General features: G+C 40.7%; 1 protein-coding gene across 1 annotated transcript in view; it reads left to right on the forward strand.

The window, feature by feature from the left end:
• Positions 1–25,103, forward strand: part of SEL1L (SEL1L adaptor subunit of SYVN1 ubiquitin ligase) — a 60,471-nt gene that overhangs the window by 16,882 nt on the left and 18,486 nt on the right. The window contains exons 4-12 of the mRNA XM_056133498.1: positions 3,671–3,838; positions 7,411–7,516; positions 8,699–8,861; positions 12,355–12,408; positions 12,499–12,558; positions 19,872–19,953; positions 20,278–20,432; positions 20,889–20,945; positions 24,125–24,193. Of these exons, the coding sequence (XP_055989473.1) occupies positions 3,671–3,838; positions 7,411–7,516; positions 8,699–8,861; positions 12,355–12,408; positions 12,499–12,558; positions 19,872–19,953; positions 20,278–20,432; positions 20,889–20,945; positions 24,125–24,193 (914 nt within the window). The remainder of the gene's footprint in view (positions 1–3,670; positions 3,839–7,410; positions 7,517–8,698; positions 8,862–12,354; positions 12,409–12,498; positions 12,559–19,871; positions 19,954–20,277; positions 20,433–20,888; positions 20,946–24,124; positions 24,194–25,103) is intronic.

Raw genomic sequence — 25,103 nt, forward strand, 5'->3', positions numbered from 1 at the left:
CTTTTTTGAAAAGCATATTCATCACTTGAGGGCTAGTTCCTTAGAATTTTCCTCATCTTGAAACAAATTTGCCCCAGGACTTGGCTCCCATGCTTCCTAGTAACCTTTAATTCTATGCTGGTGCTGTGTAATAACTGCACCATAGTTGATTTAACCAGTCTCCTGTTGGTAAACCTTTGCATTTTGTTGGTTTCTTATTTTCAATATGGCCATGTACAGATACTATGTTGTACATATCATATCTCCTATCTCCTATCGTACCTTCTAAGAGCATTTCTGTGAGTAAAAATCCAAGAAATGCAAAATTACTATCTGAATATAGAAAGGACCTTTTATTTTCTGGTTCTGGGGGCCATGCCCAGCTGTGCTAAGGGCTCACTCCAGGCTCAAAGATCACTCCTGGGGTCTTGGGGGACCTTGTCGAGTTTTGGAGAATGAACCTGGGACAGCTGCATATAAAATAAGCACCCTACATGCGCACTATCTCTCTGATTCCAGACCTTTAAATTTCTAATAGATACTACTGAATGTCCCTCAATATGAGATTTTCTGGTTCTGGGGGCCACGCCATATTCCTGGGCTCCTGCCAACAGTATGAGTAGTCATTTACCCATTCTCTGGACAAACACTAAAGATTTCAGATTTGGATGCTTTAAAAAAAAATCTAGTTTTCTTTTTAAGAGAAGATTTCTATTAACTCAGTTATAAAGCAATCTGTTCATTATTATGAGTACTCATATACCCAAAGTTAAAGGTCATGATAGTTTGTCATTATTGATTTTATCATTATTGTCAGATATGATTATTTAGGAAAAATGACTTTTTATATGAAGATGCAAAATTGGCATACTGACATCCCTGTCTTATCACTGTCATTAACTTAAATTGCATACTTAGCTTTATTTTTGCCATAGCCAGAATTACCATTTTATCTTAAACTGATAATTGCTTTTATGGCCTAAATTTCTTAAATTCTTTCAGGATGAGTTGAAAATTTTGCAAAATTTCTCTATAAAAAGAATGAGACACTGTAGTGAGCAGTCTTTATTAGAGAAAATTAAAACTAGGAAGTCCCACAGTCAGTGTCTTTTTGGAAAACTTTAAAACAGCTTAAAAAATAGTAAGTTTCCCTGTTGTGATTTTGTACGGAGGGGACAGTTGAAAGATACAGAATTTTTTTTTGCCCAGTAATTTACTGATAAACACCCAGATGGGATCAGCATTCCCTTGTAGTTAAGTTGAAGTAGGTGCCCCTTGGGATTTTATTTCCTTCTGAAGTTAGTGCTGAATCAGCAGTTAATTAAAACTTGTTGCCAAAAGCACTTTGGATCTTTCCAGTTCCTCTTCTGCCGTATAGTCCCATCACATGAAAGAGAGTTCACTCGTGTGTTTGAACCTCTTCAAAGTGTTTCAGCAAACGAAAATACTGTTAAGCTGTTTTTTTCTTAAGTACACAGCTAATAAGTAGTAGGGTTTGGATCAGGTGTTTTGAGTCCAGAACCTACCCTTTTTTGGGGGGTATGGAGGGACACCCATATCAGCAGTGCTCAATACTCTTGGCTCTGTGCTCAGGAATCAATCTGGTGGGCTTGGGGGGAGGACCATATGAGGTGCCAGGCATTGCCCCGGGGTTGGCTGCATGCAAGGCAAGTGCCATGTCTGCCATACGATCACTTCGGCCCCTGAACCTATACCCCTTAATCACTGAGCTCTGATGCCTAATTAAATTTTCCATGCTAAAGTAGCCAGTAGGAGTTGTTTTTTTGGGTTTTTCTTTTTCTTTTTGGGTCACACCCAGCATTGCACAGGGGCTACTCCTGGCTCATGCACTCAGGAATTACTCCTGGCAGTGCTCGGGGGACCATATGGGATGCTTGGAATCAAACCCAGGTTGACTGCGTACAAGGCAAACACCCTACCCACTGTGCTATTGCTCCGGTCCCAGTATAAGTTAACAGCACTTATGCCATATATGGTTCTAGATTGAACGCTACTCACCTGGTCTTCTAGGGTACCTCTTATTCAGTGTTTGAAGCCAAGCCGACTCTTGGCTTCAAATTTAACTGTCTACTGGAAAAATTTCTCTTGGGCTATGACCAAAAAGATGTAGAAAACATCTTCATTTATTTTGCTTATTTTAATAGCCACCTTGTCTGTGACAGGGTCAAGTCTTAATTTGTCTCTCTCATGATCCACTTCATCCCTACCCATTAACCTACTCCTTTCATGTTCTCTGTCTTAGTAAGGGCAACCATCTACTTCCTTCCTGAAGCCTAATTCCTGGGGACCTTGCTTGACTCCTCTCCTCTCATGTGCACCTGTAGTCAGTAAGTAGCCCTCTCTATGCTTTCCTGGTGGCTCCTGAGTGCCTCTGCTTTCTCACTCCATCATCCTCTTCAGACCCCCATTGCCTCTTGATTCCCTTGTTATCGCAACCTTGAAATCGGTCACCTTGCATAAAGCTTTGCTTCCTCCCATGCCACTGTCCACTCTCTTTATAAATGTATATCTGGCCATGTCAACACTGACTTAAAACTCTTAGGAGAGTTTTCTTTGTTCTCAGGCTAACGTCCAGACTCCTTAATAAGACTCGGGCTCAGACTCTCCCATCTGTCATCTCACGCTTCTTCAGTCCCTCCTCTTGTCTGAGTCACTTAGGCACTCATCCTGCCTGTTCTGCTGTCCTGAGCTCTGATCTCTGATATGCTGTACCCACTTTCATCTGATTGTCAGCATGCACAGTTCCCTTGGCCTCCAACACTTCTTCCTGCGACCCTTCATCTCCCCCGTACTCCTAATCAGACTTAATGGTTCATGGCGAATCCCAGCTCCTTTCCTTTCCATAACATAGACTACACTTTTACTTAACTCTTCCTTCCCAAACACTCAGTTTTATACAGCAGAGACCTCTACATCACCTCATTTTGAACATTTGTCTTTATCCCCAGAAGCAAGGAGATACTTTGAAATGACTTACAGAACAAATTGGAGATAGAGTCTCCGTAGGCTGTGTGGTGGGAACTGCAGTATGCAAAGAAGTAAGCTTAGGGGCTGGGAAGAGAGCTCAGCGGTCTGGAGCATGTATTTTGCACATGAGAGCCCCAAGTTTGACCCTCAGCACCTTATGGTCCCCCAGGATTCCATTGAATAGACCCCTGAGCACTGCTCCAGGAGTATTTACTGAGCATTTTTACGTGTGAACTGAAAAACACCCTTAAATACCTAATACAATGCTGGGAGATCTCCGAGATTCAGGTGAACTTGGCCTAAGGAGTATTTTTTCAGTCTAACATTTTATGGTTGTAGAAATTGATATACAGAGTTCAGATTAGAAAAAGGAAAGTTGTACAGAGCAGTTGACTCAGGTCTGTTTGCCAGATTTTTTTCACTCACTAATTGGGCAGGAATTTTACCGTAGACTTAATATTATGTGGATATTGTTTCTTAAGACCTTTAGAAATTCTATGCTAATTATAGATGTTAGTCACACTAGGTTGATGCTTCCTCAAGTCACCTTTAAAAAAAAACCATTGCTAACTTGTTTATATCCCTCCTTACAAATTCTACATCTTCACTTTCAAATTCAAATTACTGAAATTGACCGCGCTGGCTCATTAAATACCAGAGGTGTGGTTCATATTTAGATGTTTCTCTTTCCTTGTCTTTCCAGTTCTGACTGCCATTGAAGGCACAGCACACGGGGAGCCCTGTCACTTTCCTTTTCTTTTCCTGAATAAGGAATATGACGAGTGTACCTCAGACGGCCGGGACGATGGAAGGCTGTGGTGTGCTACCACCTACGACTACAAGGCAGATGAAAAGTGGGGCTTTTGTGAAAGTAAGTACTGTTCCGTAAAAGGCATGTCGGGATATTGCGAACATCAGAGTTAAGGTCTTTTTCTAGCCATCCTTTTCTACCTTGGTCAGAAATACTGTTGATGACATGGTTATGACTGCTCCATATGGTCTTTCTTACAAGCAGAGGGCATGCAACACATTTCATCTAAATTGTCCTTTGAGCAACTTCTTACATGGGTTTTTCTTAGGGTCTACTGTTGAAATTCAGAGTCATTTCTGTAAACACTGGACAGGCTGCTCAAATAATGATGTATTTTGGCACTAAACGAAGCAATGTTATGTTGGGGGTTACTAATTGTTAGAGCATGACCCTCTCATTGTTCATTGATTTGCTCGAGCGGGCCCACTAACGTCTCCATTGTGACAATTGTTACTATGTTTGGCTTATTGAATACGTCACGGGTAGCTTGCCAGGATTTGCCGTGCGGGCGAGTTACTGTCGGTAGCTTGCCATGTTCTCTGAGAGGGGTGAAGGAATCGAACCCGGCTCTGCCAGGCCGACTGCGTGTAAGACAGATGCCCTACTGCTGTGCTATTACTCCAGCCCAATTGTTAGAGGAAAAACAAATTTCTTTTAAAAATTCCTGGAGGGAGGACAGAGTGATAGTATGGCAGGTACTTGCATGCAGCAACCAGGTTCAATCTGTTTCACCCTGTATGGTCCCCCAAGCACTGCCAAGAGTCACCTCTGAGCACAGAGCCAGGAGTAAACCCCTGAGCACACCCCTGTGGCCTAGAAAAAGAATTCTTGGAGCATAATATTCCATGTTACCATTAGACCAATGGTAGAGCATGTGTCCTGCATGTATGAGGCACTCAGTTGGATCCTTTGTATACCCTCTCCAAAAGAAGTTCACGTTTGACAACTATACTTTATCATCGTAAACATTTGCATGCATCTGAAAGACCTGACATCTAATGGTAAGCTGTTTTCATGTAACCTTTTCTCACTATAAAGGAAACATAAAATCTTAAACATTTTTTTTCCTAATGCCAAATAACATTCTCAGAATAATGACTCTGACAGGTATTCAGACCTTCTGGGAACTTGCCTTGGTAGTATAGCACTGAGCTTTAGTGTGGTGGGTTATATACCGGTGTTAAATCATACTCTGGAATTCTCTAATATTCTAAATAATGATCAGTAAAAATGGGAAAAATATACATAGGCATTCCTAGAAGATAATACCAAATATAGTTCATCTTGAGATGTAGACATGTAAACCATTGTGAATCGTATTTCAGTTTAATGTCAAATCTTGTTTTTATAAGAACTCTTATGTTTTTTTTTAAATTTTTATTAAAGCCATGATTTACAAAGTTACTGATGTTACAGTCTTAGGCATACAATAATCCAACACTAATCCTTCCACTCGTGTTCCCAGATTCCCTTCCCATCCCAACCTGCCACCTCACCCTCACCTGTCACCTTGACAGGCACATTACAAAGTTCCAGTGACTACCACATAAATCTCATGTTTTCACTTCAGTTGAATCTGTGTTTTGAGTATATACCCCTCACTCAGATCACTGGGATAACTGAAGCCCCAATGCTTGTTAACACATTGTTTCTCATTCTCTTCTTCCCCCCTTGATCTCTTTCCTTTTTTGTCTCCTCTTTAAACACTGGGGTCAAAGGTGAGCTACGTATCCCCTTTTACTACAGTACATTTCCTCGTCCAGTGTTCTGTATTCCGCAGATGAGAGAACTCACATGTATTTCTGTAAGCATTGATCCTGACAAAATATTCAAATGTTTCCGGAGTTCTAGATTTCTGTTAAAATGCCTTATTAAAATGGGAACATAATTATTTTTATTACTGAGGCGACATGGTTTACAGTGGTATTGATCTTCATGCTTTAGGAGTACCACGGTACAATACCTCTGGCTCTACCGAAGTGTTGCAGACCCCTCCACTGCTGTTCCAATGTCACTACCAGTTCACCCCAGTTCCTGCTCTCTGACTTGGTGACTCAGCGTTATCTGAGTCCAAGGGTTTGTTTTCAGTGGACACTGTCCGTTTCCTTTCTTTGTCTCTTTTTCATACTAGATCATCTGGTGTTGTCCCTCTGGCGCTCCAAGTGGCAGAATAATTTTTGAGGAGTTTATTGTGATTAGTTGTTTTCAAAGTTGTATCAGTGCATTAGGGGCAAAGTAGAAAATTTAAAATATTCAATACAAACCTGTTTTTCTATGAAGGTAAAGTGTCCTCTGTTTAAAACAGTATTTTTTTTTTTCTCGCTAGTATTCTATAGGGACTGAGCTGGAGCGATAGCACAGTGGTAGGATAGCACAGCGGTAGGGCATTTGCCTTGCACGCGGCCGACCTGGTGACCCAGGTTCGATTCCTCCACCCCTTTCGGAAAGCCCAGCAAGCAACTGAGAGTATCTCGCCTACACAGCAAAACCTGGCAAGCTCCTCGCGATGTATTCGATATGCCAAACACCGTAACAAGTCCCAGAATGGTGACGTTACCGGGCCCGCTCAAGCAAATCCATGAACAACAGGAGGACAGTGACAGTGACAGTGATTCTATAAGGGCCACACTGGGCATTGCTGAGTGCCAGGATCCTCCTGGCTGAGTACTTTTTGGTCCAGCCACTGGTGGTACTTGGGCTCTCACAGACCACCCAGGACTAGTAGGGGTCTTGCAGGGGCCTGTCATACTCCCCCACCTGCATCACCCCCTCTAGCTCTTTCTGTTGTTTTTAATGTTCTTTCTGTCCCGATTACAACAGATGTTAGCCCCTGATCAAAGATCTCCCCACATTTTTAATTAAGTTAAATACATTTTAAGATTACTATTATGACAGAACCTTAAATATGCCTTTTCTAACAAAATTATTTTATAGACAGGGAACAACAAATAGTCAACATCATCATAAAAGATTTTTCTATAGAACTTGGGGTGGCAGAAGGTCAGGATTGGGGGTCAGCAGGGGTCTTTGGGACACTGTTGTAAGGAAAGTGGGCTTTCAGGTGAGGGGTTTAACTAACCATGGAAAGTTTAATAGTGTTGTAAATCTTGGGATTTTAATGAAAATGATTAAAAAATATAAGGGAAAAGATGTAACTCCCTCTCCCCCAATGATATAATTTTGCGAGTCTTGCCTTTTAAAATTAGGGTTTCGGGGCTGGAGCGATAGTACAGCAGGTAGGACATTTGCCTTTCATGCGGCCGATCCGGGTTCGATTCCCAGTATCCCATATGGTCCCCGAGCACCACCAGGAGTAATTTCCTGAGTGCCTGAGCCAGGAGTAACCCCTGTGCATTGCCGGGTGTGACCCAGAAGCAAAAAAAAAAATAGATAAAATTAGGGTTTGTTTTCTGTGGTTTTATTTTTGTCAAATAGATACAGATATAACACAGATAAAATGCAGATAAATATTTTGTCAAAATAGAAAAAGTATAAATCATGTGTCTTTGAGATATGGAAATGGGAAATTTCTTTGACTGTGTTTATATGAATTCCCAAAAGAATGCATACTGATGTTTGATAATTAGTGTACAATTTAAATCCACTTAAATGCATCTGACATTTATTTTCAGCTGAAGAAGAGGCTGCTAAAAGACGACAAATGCAGGAAGCAGAAATGATGTTCCAAACTGGGATGAAAATCCTCAATGGAAGCAATAAGAAAAGCCACAAAAGAGAGTAGGTAGCACCACCAAATCCAAAATAAGTTAAATAATTTATTTTCCAAAGTGTAAAAAGTCTTCCTGAAGTCGCATTATAAGAAAAGCATAATACATAACGTATATACATATGGACATTGGTGGCATTTTATTTTCTAAGTCAGTTTAGCTTACAGGGAAAAAAGATTGTAAATAATCAGTAAATCAAGCTTGAACAGTGAGCACTGTAGAAGTAATCAACTAAAGCTGAAGAGAATGAAGAATACATATTCTGTTCAGAATTTAAAATGACTTAAAGCTAAAGGAATTGGTTTTGGTTTTGGTTTTGGCTTTAATAAGGGCCTCTGCGGGGGCCACCCCAAGTGACACTCTGCCCAGTGCTGCTGGCCCAAAGGCTCTGTGCTGCCATGAGGTGGTCCTTGTTGCTACTGGGGCCTGTGTGGCAGTGGCAGTGCTGGAGGGGAGACCTGCTTTGGGGTCTCACAGATGCAAGACATGTGCCCCTCCCCTTGAGCCATATTTCATTTTTGTCTGTTGTTGTTTATGGTTTTTGTTTTGCTTTGTCATTTTCCTGGTCTATAGGAAAATTACAAATTTTCAGAGTTGGAGCACTGGGGGCAAAGTTGAAAATTTAAAATATTCAATACAAATCTGTTTTTTTTTCTTTTTTTTATAAAGCTGAGGTAATTCAAAAAGAAAACAGCAATGCCTAACACTGGGTTATTTACTGATACCATATTATTAAAATTCATTAAAGAATTAGTATTTGGGGGATGGAGAGAGAGTATAGCGACTAAGGTGCTGGCCTTGCATCATGGATTCAATCCCCAGCACCAGGATTGGTCTCCAAACCCCCTCAAGATAAATCCCAGAGCACAGAGCCAGGAGTAATTCCTGAGCACTGCCTGGTGTGGCCGCAAAGCCAAATCAAACAAAAGGAAGAAGGAAATATAACTTTTTAAGTTACTACTACTGTTCTAAGGTTTTGTAGTCACAGAGCAGCCGGCACCTCTGTAAAACCAAGGAGAAAAATGGTTTTTACAGCCAAAAGTCAGCAACTTGGTAGAAATAGCTACCAGAATATCAGGGATTCTGTGGGATAAGGAAATGATTTATAAATGATGAATTTTAGAAGGCTTTGAAAATATTTAATGGCAGTACAAAATATTGCTTCCTTGTTTTTATCATTTTGCTTTTAAAGAGCATACCGGTATCTTCAGAAAGCAGCAGGCTTGAACCATACCAAGGCCCAGGAGAGAGTGTCCTACGCTCTTCTGTTTGGTGATCACTTGACCCAGAATGTTCAGGCAGCTAAAGAGATGTTTGAGAAACTGACCGAGGAAGGCTCTCCCAAGGGACAAACTGTAAGTTTACCTTCAGTGGAGAATCTCTCCAGACAGAACTCCTGTGTGTTACAACAGCCCTTTAGTCTCTGTATTTTGACAAATCGAATGGCAAGGTAAATATCTCTCAATAATAATTTTGTTGCCCGTCAGTTTACTAGCCTTGGACAGTTTTTCCCTTTGGCCTGAGAGCATTGGGCATCACTTATGGCGCATGTGCAATTCTGTCACTACACTCGCCAAACCAGAGTTTTTTAGTTTTTATTTATAAACTTTCAAACTAGAGCTATAGAAAATGAAATATAAAGGTTGCTCCTTATTGAATATTTTTTTACAGATTTTAGGTGTTTCAGTTCTTGTTAATCTGGTTAATGTTTTGTTTTACATATACGTACATGACCATTATAACATGTTAGAAATACGAACTAGCAAAATCAGAAAAATAAACATGTATACGACACATATTAGTGCATACATCGACCTTGCTCTCTGTGTGTTTCTGTGTACATAAATTCCTTATTAAAATGAGGTACCACAGTCTACTATTTCATAAACTATTCTCAAATCAGTAGTCTTCATCTTTCTATTCTAATATTTATATTGTATACTCACACCCTATTCACATTTATAGCTACTGAACCAGAATATTTTATACCCAGGTTTTAAGAATATCCATTCAGGATTATACCACTTAATTTTTTTTTCTAGAATAGTCTCTGCCTATTTTTTTCTGAGAATTTTCCTGCAGAATCGTCTACCTTCAATTTGTCACTTTGTTCCTTCGTGATAATTTTCTTTGCTTATTTGTAATAACTGCCACATCCAACAGTGCCAGGATTGAACTGACGGCTGCAGTTTTAACTATTTTTCCAGCCTTTTCTTGGGATCCTTCATTCACCACCTGTATTTCATGGATATCTCAGAAATCAAGTGAAATATTTTTGATTAAGCTGCATTACAAGAGGTTTTCTGTTCCCTATTGTATCATACTATTTGATACATAGTATCTGCTTGATTCCCTGTTAGTAATGCTAAGGTGGACCTAGACTTAGCCATCACCTTTATTTAGTAAAATGCCTTCAGTAATTTGGTTTTATTGGAGGAGATGGCATTTGCTTAAAGGTTAAACAGATTTCAAATAAACAGTAGTAGGAGTGGTGACCATTGGTTTCTGTGAAAGTCTGCAACTCTTACATAATCTCATCTCTCTCGTTTGCAGATCGGTCTATCTTAATTGATCCTCCTTTGTTTCCAGAGTTTGTTTCCATTTGTATAAATCCATTTATATAAAACTCTTCTGGATATATTCTGGATAGCTTCTGCTCTGAGGAACTTAATTTTTTTTAAATTTTATTTTTGCAGAGTTGTTCACAATAATTTATTACATTTAATATTCGAACACCAATCCCACCACCATTATACCTTCCTACCACCTTATTTCAAATGTTCACCCTGAACCCCAAACATTGTCCCCAAAGCAGAGCCGAAATAATTTATTTTGTATTGCTTATTATGAGGGCTGGAGCGATAGCACAGCGGGTAGGGCGTCTGCCTTACAAGTGGCCAACATGGCCGACCCGAGTTCGATTCCTCCGCCCCTCTCGGAGAGCCCGGCAAGCTACCGAGAGTATCTCGCCCGCACAGCAGAGCCTGGCAAGCTCCCCGTGACGTATTCGATATGCCAGACACAGTAACAACAAAGTCTCCAATGGAGACGTTACTGGGCCCGCTCGAGCAAATCGATGATCAACGGGAGGGCCTTTACCTTTTACCTTATTATGAATAATCCGCTAAAAATGATCCAAAAAAGTTTCCTTAAAGGAAAAAATGTGAAGATTGTTGTATTTCACCCTGAGCCATTAAGCCCTTTGATAAGATAAACCCCTTCAAATGTGGTGTGCTGCTCTTGATACATCAATGGTGTAAAGTATGAGACATCGCTGTTATACAGCCGGATTCTGGAGGTTTTGGCTGCCAGGGCTCTGTTGGGTCGGGGAGGGGAACTCACACCCCACCCCGACCTCCAGGTTGCCCCTTGTCAAACAGCCTGGCTCAGGGTCTGGAAGCATCAATGATAAGGCATTCTTTCCAGTAGAATTTTACGTGCTAATGTTTTATACATTGCAAAGCACTTAACGCTGTAATTCTAGGTGATAAAGCAAGCAAAAGCCCCCAAATTACAGCAATTTAACACTATAGTTCACTTTGAGGTGGGGGTGCATACCCAGCTGTGCTGTGCCCTACTGACTCTCAGCTCAGAGACCAGGTATCACTGTTGGCAGTGCTCAGGGAACCACATGTGGTGTGCCAGGGATTGGACATGGGTTAACTCCTGCGAGGCAACTGCCTTACCCCAAATTATCTCTCCAATCCCTACAGTTCTTGTTCCATCCACGTTCAACACAGCTTTCCTTGTCCGTGATTCTCTTCCCAGAGTTGTGACTCAGAGTCACGGCATGTTTCTGTCATGTAACTGCATCATCTGCAGCACAACTCTCCAGGCCCTATGAAGGGAGAAAAGAGCTCTGAAGGATTCTCTGGAATGTTTTTTAGGGCTTGGCCTGCAATTGGCTCACATTCCTTCCGGCTCCATGGCCCCGCCTAACTTTACAAGGGAAGCTGAAAATGTGGATGAACGAGCTCATGAAATTCGATTGCAATATCTCTTGTAACACCTGCTTTTTTAAAAAATACTTTTCTAATTTTTTAACATTTTTATTTTTTATTTTATGGTCTTTTGGGGTTATACCAGCGATACTCAGGGGTTACTGCTGGCTCTGCACTCAGGAATTACTCCTGAGGGGGGGACCACATGGGATGCCAGGGAACTAATATTACTAATCCAGGCCAGCTGCATACAAGGAAAGCCCTGTCCACTGTACTATTGCTCTGGCCCCACATCTGCCTTTCTAGCTAATTTGTGCCTTCATGCCTGCGGGAATGATTCTTAGAAGGCAAAACAAAGATCCTTACCACTGCACTTACCACAGTTGTTTGGGTTTGCGTGTTTCACTTTTGTTTTTTCTTAAGAAAATTGTGTGTGCTCTGAACCATAAAGTGACTTTCATTGGTCCCTTCGACTAGAGTCCCTTGCTGCCTCTTTTCATCTTGGTATAATTTATCTTATCCATTTTCATTATGTATCTTCCCCTTTGCACAGATCGTAATATAATGATGGAGTGGTTCAGGAGTTGTTTTGTTCTCAGAACTGCTCATCAGGATATAAGTCATTTGTGTATTCAGCTTTCTTTCTAAGGTTAACACTCGATTAAATTCGCTTTGATGTTTGAGCTAAACTTTTCAACATGTTTAAATTATATTTTCACAGTGTAATTTGAAAATATATGTAAATTTGAAAACTTGATGTAACTTGTAATCTACATTTTGCAAATTTCCACAGTCCAAATCTGGTACCATGTAAAGATTATTGCATCTCTTCATTGTTCATAAGATTATGTGTGACTTGGATGAATCTCCAGCAAAGGAAGAATTCTTTTCTCTTATTTTATTGCAGGCTCTTGGCTTTCTCTATGCCTCCGGACTTGGTGTTAATTCAAGTCAGGCAAAGGTAATTATACTAAAACTATCGAATAGCACAAATTGTACTGGGAAAACTTGTACATAAGTTTAGTTAAGCATCTTTTATTCTTTTTTACAGGCCCTTGTATATTATACTTTTGGAGCTCTTGGAGGCAATCTAATAGCCCATATGATTTTGGTAAGTAAGGCTTAGATTGAAATCTAACAATGTTGAGTAGCAGAAAAAACTGTTGATTTATTAGTGGTCAGGACATATATTTTTTTTAACTTTTTTATTGAATCACTGTGAGATAGACTCTTACAAAAGTTTTCCATGATTGGCTTTCAGTCATACGGTATTCCAGCACCCATCTCTCCACCAGTGTACAGTTCTTAGCACCAGTGTTCCCAGTTTCCCTTCCATCATCCCCCAGCTCCTGCTTGCTTGCCTCTATGGCAAGTGCTTCTCTCTCTCTCTCTCTCTCTCTCTCTCTCTCTCTCTCTCTCTGGGATCTGATAAATAGTTGAAATTTTTTTTTAATTGAATCCTAGTGAGTTAGACCATGGGCTGGAGTAATAGCACAGCGGTAGGGCATTTATTTGCCTTACAAGCGGCCAACATGGCCGACCCGAGTTCAATTCCTCCGCCCCTCTCGGAGAGCCTGGCAAGCTACCGAGAGTATCTCACTTGCACGGCAGAGCCTGGCAAGCTACCCGTGACGTATTCGATATGCCAGACACAGTAACAACAAGTCTCACAATGGAGACGTTACTGGGCCCGCTCGAGCAAATCGATGAACAACGGGAGGACAGACAGGACAAGACAGAGTTAGACCATCACATTACAAAACTGTTTATGATTAGGTTTCATTCTATAATGCTGTTTGGACATCTTGGCCCCATCCCTAACATTTTATTTCTTTTTTGAGTTTTGAGAACCTTCAGATAGTTCTCCAAAGGAACAATTTCCCCCAGTTAATTTTTTTTGCAGTTTATGAGACATGGTTACAGTTGTGTTCTGCTTATGGTTTTGATGTGTAAATGTACTATACCTTCACCATCACCAAATGCCCAAGATCCCCCACCACTGTACTTGTATCACTCTGAGTCCACATCTTCCCTTACCCAACTGCCTGGTAACTGGTTTTATTGTCCAAGATCAAAACTTTGTCATCATCCATTACTGTCTATTCTATTGTTTTGTGTCTCTCTTTATTATAAACGAGTGAGCTCATCTAGATTTGTCTCTTCCATCTCATGTATTTTATTTAACATGATATCCTCCAAATCCTGGCAAGCTACCCGTGGCGTACTCGATATGCCAAAAACAGTAACAATAATGGTCCTCATTCCCCTGACCCTGAAAGAGCCCCCAATATTCCATCGGGCTACCGTAGCACATGACAGGGACGAATGGAGATGTCACTGGTGCCCACTCAAGCAAATTGATGAACAATGGGGTGATAGTGATAGTGATCCTCCAGATTAAAAAGTGCATGGAAATACAAATATAAAATACAATCTTTTAACTTTTCTTACAGCTTCATAGTATACCACAGTTTGTATGTACCACAACTACTTTACTCATTCGTACATTCTTGAACATTTGAGTTATTTTCGTGTAGTGGTTATTACTTAGCACTGCAATAAACAAAGGTATGCATATATCCTTTTAAATTAATGGTTTTCTGTTTTGAGGAGTAGATATCAAGAAGTCAGACCTATGGAAACACTATTCTTACTTTTTCCAGAAGCCTCCATGCTGTTTTCCTTGGAGACTGAACCTGTAACTTGCACACCAACAATCAGTGAGGTTCCTTTTTCACCACATCCCCCATCAACACTGTTTCCAGTCTTTCAAAAATACATCTACAAAAGCCTCCACTTCTGTCATTTGGTACAGCTTCCTTCATTTTTTCCCCATTATTCCTGGTGCTTTGTGGGAGCTTATCAGGGTGGAGCGCTGAGTTCAGCAGACTGAGCAGTGGTCCATTGCCTCCGTCTGCAATATCAAGCCTGTCCCTCTATTGATTTCTGGCAGTCATGGATGCCGTATGAGAATCTCTTAAATGATCAAATTGGTGCAAGTTGTGTTATCTGTGTGACAACAGGGGATTTGAGACAACTGTGCTCTGTAGTTTCTGTTGCATCCAGATAAGCTAGCCTAGATTTCTAGTGTTTGACAGTTGGTGTAGGGTCATAGTCTGGACTGACTTGGGAAGTCACTGGACTTCATGATCATCTGTACCCAAGAAGAGCTGTTCAGCAAACTGATCTTTGAAACCACAGGTGATGTTTGCATTTGTTTATACCAGTTTGAACACGGCTGCTCTGAACCTTGGCCTGATGGGCATTGCTCCTCTCCAGTAAGTTTGGTTCCTGCCGTGGCCTCTAGAATTGAATTAAATTTTTCTTCTACGTTGGATTTGTCAGTACCATTTTATAGATTGGCCTGTTGAAGACATGACATTTAAATTGATGAAGGACTTAAATATAGAGAGCCATGCCCATTTGAAGTTTAGTGTAAAGCATCTTTTACATGATAGCCTTGGTTGCTTTTTTAAAATTTATTTTTATTAAAACACTGTGATTTACAAAGTTGTTTATAATACATTTGCTTCGGGCATTTAGTGTTTCAACATCATCAATGTGACCTTCCCTTCACATTGTGTTTTCCTACCAACCCCAACCTGCCCCCTTAGGCACATAACAAATTTACCTTATATTGCTTGTGCCAACAAACCTTAAAGAAATGGCAGACAAAATGATCAGAAAGTAAATCAGTAAAAGCCAATTTGTGATTGTAGCACTGTCCTCCCACTCATCGATTTGCTCAACTGGGCACCAGTAACATCTCCATTGTGAGACTGTTGTTACTGTTTTTGGCATATCGAATACGCCATGGGGAGCTTGCTAGATTCTGCCATGTGGACGAGATACTCTCGGTAGCTTGCTGGGCTCTCCGAGACGGAGGAATTGAACCTGGGTTAGCAAGCATGCAAGACAAACGCCTTACTCACTGTGCTATCACTCCATCCCTATTTAATACAATATTATAAAATGTCTATGCTCATTTATATAAGAAAGTTATCAGCTCTGGAATCTTAAGTATATTGTGTTGAATTTTTATATTTGGATTTTATTATGGTAATGATCATCATATCTTACCTGTCATAAATAAAACTTTTACAAAATGCTGTGCTAATATATTTTAGAGTTTACATGAAATAGGTAAGATTTACATATGGAAATTTTTTAAACTCCCCTACAATTTATATAAACACTGTGATTTACAAAGCTCTTCATGATGATTTGTTACAGGAATTTGATATTCCAGCACCCACCATTGTCTTCAATTTTCCTAACCACTCCTCAAGCCAGCTCCCATAGTAGACCCAATATAATTTTTTGCTTATTATATATATATATAAATTATATATAAGTACAGGCTGCAGCGATAGCACAGCAGTAGGGCATTTGCCTTGCAAGTGGCCAACATGGCTGACCCAAGTTCGATTCCTCCGCCCCTCTCAGAGAGCCTGGCAAGCTACCGAGAGTATCTCGCCCGCACGGCAGAGCCTGGCAAGCTACCCGTGATGTATTCGATATGCCAGACACAGTAACAACAAGTCTCACGATGGAGATGTTACTGGGCCTGCTCGAGCAAATCGATGAACAGGAGGACCGTGACATAATATATAAGTAAATATATAATTTATATATCTTACATATATATTACAGAATGATCAAAAATTATGTAATGTATAGCACAGTAGTAGGGCATTTGCCTTGCATGCAACCGGCCCGGCTGACCCGGGTTCAATTTTCTGCCCCTCTCAGAGAGCCTGGCAAGTTACCGAGAGTATCTTGCCCACAGGGTAAAGCCTGGCAGGATAACTGTGAGGTATTTGATATGCCAAACACAGTAACAAGTCTCAAAAGGGAGACATAACTGGGCCTGCTGGAGCAAATCGATGAACAACAGGAGGAGAGTGCTACAGAGAGTGCTATATAATTTATAAAATTTCTATAAGTTATACATAAATTAAAGAATGATCAAAAATACTTCCTTAGAAGAAAATTACTGTGAATTAATGAATTATATCTTACCAGGGAGACTTTAAGGCCTCGTGTGAGGGATTACTAAAATGTTACAGGTTAAGCCTTCTGGGCTTATATTTTGTTAGGCTTTATTTGTTTTCTGTGTTACATTCCATCCAATTGGTCTGCTACTACTGGCTTTATCAGTATTGTAGAATTTGGAGATGTTGCAGCCACGTGCTCTAGGAAATCGAGAATTTTTCATTGAGCAGTATAGCTGGAATTAAATTTTTAACTGGGTGGGGGCTTTGGGGTGTGAATGTTACTGCCACAGCTTCCAGAAGTACAGGGAGATAAGGGAAGGTAGCATATTCCTACTTTGTGGGAATCTGGAGATTTCATTCACAGGGACCTGCATATGTGAGTTTTTGTCAGATTAATTTCTCCCGGTAAGGCTTGGTCCTCACATGATGGAGTCTGGCTGAGGCATGGCGGCGACCTTGGAGTTGTGGGAGCAAGTGGTACCAGAGCTCTGTTTGGGCAGGCGCTGGCCTGCCCTCTCCCCGGAGTGCCCCAAATGTCTCAGCCATGAGCGGCTGTCTAAAAATTTTTACATCTAGCTGATCTCTTTCGACATTTATTTATGACTCTCTGGAACAAGGCCAATAGATGACATTACATAGCAATGGAGGTACTTTGTGAAATGTTGGTTACTTTAACGACTCAGTGGTAAACATAGAATCTTCCCACTAAGCTGCATCTTTTTTTTTTTTTTGGAGGGGGGCTGTGGTTGTTTTGTAAAGCAAGATAGTTTCTATTGAACGAAACTTAGATGTGAGGGGAGAGAAAGAGGAAGTACACAGTACACGTTCAAGAGAGAATACAGGCTTGTCCAAAGTGGGAAAAGCAAACAAAGAGACATAGAGACAAGCAAGATACAGGTTCAAGGGAGAGCACTGGCGTTAAGAGAAAGAGTCGAGCAAACTTTTTGCTGAGATGTTTACCCTGCCTTCTCTTTATAAATTGACTTTGATTAAGTCATTTGACCTCTGACTCATGTTACTATGTTCCAAGTGAGTAAGTGGATTCTTGAAGAATTGTAAAAAGAGAAGAGCAGAAAAGGGACTGAAAGAGAAACCAGTCCAAAATTATGGGAAGGATCTACAGGCTTGGTCATTAATAGGATATGAGGCATAACAAGGAAGGTCTGGGTTTCTTGCCAGCCGCATGAATCCTAGATAGCTTTGCCTATAGGCATTCAAGAAGTATTTATTGAATACTTACCACTGGAATTTATCCAAAAACCAACAAGATGCTGTACCAGTGTTGAGCAGGCTTTCATTCTACAAAAGGAAACACAAGTATGGAGGCTATGACAATATGGATGAGAATTTAAGGAAGCATCTGGAAAGACACCTGATCCACATTGGGATTGGAAAGAAGAGGATTTAAATTAGTTTGAGGAATAATGCCACCAAAATGGTTTCTGCAGATAAGATATTAGAGAATGAAAGGACCAGTGATGTGTGTTCAGACTTCAAAAGCAGCATATGCAAAAGGACAGTAGCAAGAGGATATGTGGTGTTTGCAAGACAAGTGCCAGTACTGATGGTAGCTGGAGGGTAGATTGCCAAGTAGTTCATCTGCCAAGAGGTAGACAGATCAGAGTGATGGGCTGTATATTGTGCTAATAAGCTTAGGTTCCATGCTGTGATCCGTAAGCAATTAAAGGAACTTAAACCAAGGGTGATATTTCTGAAACATGCCTAATTTCTGAAGGCAGGTTTTGTTTACACTGACTTTAAAAAAAAAATGTAGGAGTACTTTACTGCTATTTAGCCACTAATTAAGCTGACTGAAGTGGGCATAAACCCCACATTATTTTTTTTTCTGATTTTTTTAATTGAATATCCGTGAGATAGACCATTACAAAGCTGTTCATGATTGGATTTAAGACATACAATGGTCCAACACCCATCCTTCCCCCAGTGTGCATTTCCCACCAGCAGGCATCGCTCGCTCGTGCGCTCTCTCTCTCTCTCTCTCTCTCTCTCTCTCTCTCTCTCTCTCTCTCTCTCGCTCGCTCGCTCCCCCCCCCCCACCCCTTTTCCTTTTGTGCATTTTGGCTTGCAATACAAGTGCTACATGGACATCATTTTTGTTGAGGGCATTTAGTATATTTATTGGGAGTAGGTTTTTAACTGTCAATTTTGGGGTGTGGAGGTGACACCCAAGTCTTCCAAAAGTACAGAGAGGTTAGGAGTGATAGCCCATCACGACCCTGAGAATGCCTGGAGATTTCAGTCACAAAACGTACATAACCCAAATTTTCTGTAGATTATATCTCAGTGAGGTCCTTCCTGAGACAGTGGAGTAAGGCTGTGGGCATGACACCATTTTGGATTATGGAAGCAGCCAGCTGCCAGGGGCTCTGCTTGGGCAGGCACCAGCCTAACCCGCCCCCCTATGATTTACTCCAGTCTGTTTAGCAAGCATGGGTCCAAGATTAACTGTGACTTTTGATCTCTCTCAAGATTTATTTATGGGTCTCTGAAATAAGGCCAGTGAATTAGCTTGTATAGCTGAGCCGGAGGTGGTTTGGGGGCACCGCTCCCGCCTACCTAACTTCTGGCCACTTAATTTCTTGGGAAACTTGGTCCCAAGTTGTTGGAGTCTGACCAAAGGCACAGCAACAATTTTTAGGTATCAGAATGCCAGTGCACTCACCCTTCGTGTACAAGTTGACCTACTGGGGGCACCATACCCTCTGTTTACACTAACATTTATTCCTTAAATTATAATGAGAACATTCATTTGAGGTGATTTTGAAGAAATATGAAAATAGTTTTGTAGGGTGAAACATGTTATATATTTCTCAACAGTAATGTCCTGTGTATAAAGTTTAAAAATTAGGGGCTCAGGGGTGATATATAAATAAATAAATAAAAATTAGGGGCTGGAGTGTTAGCACAGCGGGTAGGGCATTTGCCTTGCACGCGGCTGACCCAGGTTTGATTCCCAGCATCCCATATGGTCCTCTCAGCACCACCAGGAGTGATTCCTCAATGCAAAGCCAGAGTAACCCGAGCATTGCCGGGTGTGACCCAAAAAGAAAAAAAAAAGAAAGAAAATTATTTGAGTTTATGCTGAATGACTCCAGAGAGCTCCAGCTTGAATCTCTGCTCTTTACACTTAGTTTAGACGTAAAGTGCATACATTTCGTACATGATGTCTCAAAGGTTTATTTTGAAACTATTACTTACATTTCCTGTTTTTAAACCCTAGTCTAGTCATTGAAGGTGCTGAATAAATTACCTCAGAACCTGGAAGTCTGAGGTAAATGACATTGTGGTATAATTGAGTCTAAAGATGACAGAGTAGCATTCTAAATATGGTTGGCTTGCGAGTTCCAACAAGAGTGCCTCCAGAGCATGTGAAACTATGGTCTCTCACCTGAAGCTTGTCTTACAGGGTTACCGATACTGGGCTGGCATTGGAGTCCTTCAGAGCTGTGAATCTGCACTCACCCACTACCGTCTTGTTGCCAATCATGGTATCTATTTTTTTACATTTCGCCTTACAGAACGTAAATATCTATGGGATTAATTCTAACAATTATTATACTACTTGAAATAGCATGAGCAACTTGAGTAGAAATATCTTTCTTTATACTAGTTGATCAAGAAGTACCTTTAAAAAACTTTTTGCTTTGGCTTTTAATTCTTAAATGTTTTATGGATATTTGTGTAGTCCATAACTTTACAGGATCTTTTTTTTTAACATGGTGTCTTACCCTCACTGACAGCAGAACTTCTGCATCTGTGTGGGGCAGTCCTTCTGACGTTCTTCATGTTATTACTTTGTTCCCACTTTTTAGTTGCTAGTGACATCTCTCTGACTGGAGGCTCAGTAGTACAGAGAATACGACTGCCTGATGAGGTAGAAAATCCAGGAATGAACAGTGGAATGCTAGAAGAAGATTTGATCCAGTATTACCAGTTTCTAGCTGAAAAAGGTGATGTACAAGCACAGGTATGTGTTTCAGCATTTCGTGGGATATCTTGCATCCCGATTTGTGTTTAAGTAATATTTTCATTGCTCTGGCCAAATATTAGCTATATGTTAGAACACCTGATGACCTTTTAAAAATCACCAAGTCTCACACTCAAGACATTCTATTTGATTTTTTTTTTTTGAATACTCTAGTATTTCCTTTAGAATAGGTTTATTGGTGACAAATTCCATTTTAGTTCATCTGGAGATGTCTTAATTCTATCTTCATCTCAGAAGGAGCCTTTTAATTTAAAATGCACATTTTTCAGTTTTGTAAAAAGGTTGGTGAATAGTAGTGTAGTATCGTCAGGAATTAAAACAAAATTGCTGTCATGAAGAGAAATCTTTTTTTAACCACACAGTTCCCTACCAGTTGAATTTAATTGCATACTCAATACTATTGTTGACGCTTATCTCAATTCTGTTCACATTCAGGTTGGTCTGGGCCAGCTGCACCTGCACGGAGGCCGAGGAGTAGAGCAGAACCATCAGGTAACTTTCCTGTTCCCAGGCTCCACACTGCCTGTTGCAGTATCAGTGAGAAGTGATGCTCGAGTCAGTCACCATCATTACAATGAAAATAATCACTATGAACTTCCAAGATCAAATTAAGCCCAGGGCATAGCTGAAGGGGAAAAAAAAATAACGTTTTTTTTTTTTGACCTCGTGTGGAGGTTCCAAACTGTAGTTCTCAAAACTGCCAAAGAGGGAGATGCAGCATCTTGATTTTCTATAGGTTTTTCTTGAAAGTGTCTTAAAACTTCTATTAGAAGAGATTTAGTAGAGCTGAGGAGAATCATGAAATGATGGAGAATGAAGACTATACAGCCATAGCAGTCAGCCGTGCCCCTGCCCTGTCTCCTGAATACCACTCTGCTCTTCCTTCTTCCGTCCCTGCATCTGTCACTTGTGTGACTCATGTGCTGCTTGCCTTTTCTCAGCAGTAGCCTTTATATTATCCCTTGCTTTAAACTTTTTTTGAATGGTCTACGATAACCCAGTAGCTTAAAATCAGAAGCTTTACCATGTTCCCTCAGGCCCTGTAGCAATCTCTCTACCTGACCAGCTCAGTGCTTTCTGAGTCGCAGACACGCAGACCTTCTCTGAGGCCTTTGAAAATATCCAGAGCCTGTGCCTGAGGACTCCTGGAATGCTGCTCCCTCTCTTAAGGGAATATTACCCCTCACGCCCCACCTCTTCCTTCTTATAGCCAATTCCTAATAATCCTGCAGAATTCAACCTGGAGTTCTCTGCATACAAAAAAAAAAAAAAGACGAAGCTGGGTGTTGTCACAGGGAAAGTTTTGGACTCTTGATGGTCTTTTTATGTTCTTATCATGACTTTAGACTCTCCTGTAGCTTCTCCTTCTCTGAGAGGGCCCACCCGTTTCTACATGGTGCCCCAAGTTAATGCTTCGGGTTTATCCATCCCAGTTTCCTGCACCCATCTGGGTTGTGCCTTAGTTTTTCCAACCCCAAAGAGTTCGTTATTTATACCCCAAAAGGGATGTGGTCCTCCTGCCTTTAAGTAAATAACTTATTTTTAAAAATAGAGGTATTGGTATAGTTTTAGTGATACGTCTATTTTATTATGATCTAACTCTTAAAGCTGAAGAAATGGGGTAGATGAAATAACTAATTATAATACGTAACTAGCTTTGTAGAAACAGTTTCAACAATATTACTGAACATCTGTCTGTGCCAGGCACCATCATGCACAAGAAATAAAGTAGCAAGCCAGGCAGATACTGTTCATGTTCTGGCAGAAAATACAACTTTTACATAAGGAACTAACCGATGAGCGCTTCAAGAAATACCAGTTTTCAAAAATCACTTATATGGTACATGACATATTCCTAGAACGTGGTTGGGGCTCAGGGAAGACTTACTAGAGGAAGATTCCAGTCCAAGATCATTTGGAAAAATTGTACACAGACTTCTCCCAAAAGCCATTCTCTTCATTATCTGCTCTGAAGAAGCCTCTGTTCTCTCTTATAAAGAATGCTTCTTTTTCTAGCTCCTTAAAACTTCCCTCAGTATCTTTTTTTTTTAGTAAAACTATTTTGCTTCACCAAAAATTCACTTGATCACTTGATACCCCATTACTCATCGATTTACTCGAGCAGGTGCCAGTAACGTCTCCATTCATCCCTGTTACGTGCTGGCGTAGCCCAATGGCATCTGCTTGTTCTAGGAATATGCAGAGCCTCAAACCAATCATTTAGGGTCTTGATGAAGAAGTCTGACCATCTTGTAGGTGGGTGTCCACACGATCTTTTGACATCCCGTGGAATCCAGTCAGTAGTGGCTTTAGTCCAGTGGTCATCTCTAAACCTCATTACGTGTCCAGACCATCTGATTTTTGATGCCTTGGCAAAAATTAGAACAATTTAATTCACATAGCAATTTTACAGCTTTTATTGTTCCCATGTCATTAAAAGTTGGCATTAGGCCAGGGAAGTACCAGATGAACTGGTTAATAAAAGCAGAGGACAGAATTCTGGGTAAGAGTTTGCTTCATACCTTTTGTACAAATTTTGGCTTATTCTTGGTGGAACACGCTGGGACGTATAAAGCAACAACAGTGTGAAGGTTTCACCCACTTTGGAGAAGAATGAAAAGGAGCTTCCAATATGTTGTTACAGTCATTCAGCTTATATTTGAGTACCTACTACGTGTCATGGGCTGGAGCGATAGCACAGCGGGTAGGGCATTTGCCTTGTATGCGGCTGACCCAAATTCGATTCCTCCTCCCCTCTTGAAGAACCCGGCAAGCTACCGAGAGTATCTTGCCTGCAAGGCAAAGCCTGGCAAGCTACCCGTGACGTTTTAGATATGCCAAACACAGTAACAACAAGTCTCACAATGCAGACATTACTGGGCCCGCTGGGACAAGTCAATGAACAGCAGGAGGACAGTGCAGCAGTGCTACTATGTGTTATATCAGCATTCAGGGTGCCATGCAAGAAAAAATCACTTTGAATTTTTCCTTAGGGAGCTTCAAGTTTACTAGAAGCATTGGATATTTTTTAAGTGGTCACACCGAAAAAATGATACTTGTTACTGAAGAGAATTACAGAATCTAGTATAGTTAACAACTGGGAAGTGGAAGTTGTCAAGGGTAACATCTCTGTGAAATGAATGATGTGTAAGGTAGACCTGGAGATGGAATCATTTGAAGCCAAAGGAATAGTAGATGTTAGTCCTTAAGCAGGAAGGAGCAAATTTTAGGATTCCAAAGTGCCCAGAGCAAAATGCAGCTAAGATTATCAGGGTCTGATGATGTCATTTGATTCCCCACAACAACCCCAGTAGCAATAAAGAGCGGCATGTTGGGGTTTGAATAAACCAAAGAATAAAAGATCAGTAAGGGGAATATAGTCCCAAAGTCCAGGTGAGAGATGATGTTGCTTAGAGTAGGATTGTGGCTGTAGAGAATATGAAATGGATTCAGGGTGGTTTGGTGGTAAAGCAACATGGTAATTGATCAGATACGAGAGTGATGGGAAACAGCTATTTGGGGTGACCAATTCATGATATCACTGTGTACTAAAATCAAGCTGTGGTAATATAATGAGTGTTTAATTGTTCCTGAAGTAGTTATTTTGAATAAAAGTCAGAGATAAGAGTCTTTTAGGAGCTGATTGCTTTTAATACATTGTTTTCTCACAGAGAGCATTTGATTACTTCAATTTAGCAGCTAATGCTGGCAATTCGCACGCGATGGCCTTCTTGGGAAAGGTACTGTCCCTCCTGCAGCTCTGTTATGTAATAACAAGATGTGTTGGCATGATACATGTACTGTATTCAGGATCTGCAGCTTGCAAAAACAAACTGGAAATAACATTTCTAATATAAGGATACTCTATCTTAAGTGTTCTGAAACTTTTTTTTTAAATAAATATCATTTGCTCAACTGTATGTTAATTCCCCATTAAAGTGAACTATCACTATCTGAACTACTTTTTGTGTATTCTGTGCAATAATAAGGAATTTATCTCTTACATTGCACATTCTTATTATTAAGTCTTTCACAATTGTTTCCTCCCATACTGAGTAGAGGCAATTAGAATGTGTTGGAGCTCGATTTAAGGTCTTTTTAGCTTGATTTAAGGTGGGAGCGCCTCCCAGGTTTGTGGGAATTAACCCCCCAGCCCCACCCCCGTGCCCATCTTGAGACAACCAGGCCAGTGGTTTAGTGCTTGGGCCCAAGGATCAGGTACTGCTCAGGCCCTTTGCTGGGTGCCGCTCGGGCAGCTGGCTGTGCTCCAGGGTCTTAAGGGCCAAATCTCATGATGCTCAGAGACTTCCAGGGCTCCGTCAAGCAATGCTTGTGAGGCCGTGTGGTTACCATAGATGATAACCGGGGGCGTGTCTTCTTTGTTCCCTGGCTCCCGTATAGTCTCCTTGACCTCGAGGAGCGCTCTTAATTGTCTTAAATATTCTAGCCAATCATACACCCCTCAGTAAGGTTCTCAGGCAAGAAAATATTTACATCTAGGAACATAATGGACATAGTCCATATGTCATGGCACAGTCTCAGAACTTTTGCATTATTATGAAAGCAAAACAAAATGTAAAACCAATGATTTTTTTTTTTTTGCATAACTGAACCCTAAGGTTTGGAGGCTCAAATTGTATGCGATGCAGA

Source organism: Sorex fumeus, unplaced genomic scaffold (assembly GCF_029834395.1).
Source record: "Sorex fumeus unplaced genomic scaffold, SorFum_2.1 ptg000098l, whole genome shotgun sequence".
In the NCBI taxonomy this organism is placed as follows: Eukaryota; Metazoa; Chordata; class Mammalia; order Eulipotyphla; family Soricidae; genus Sorex; species Sorex fumeus.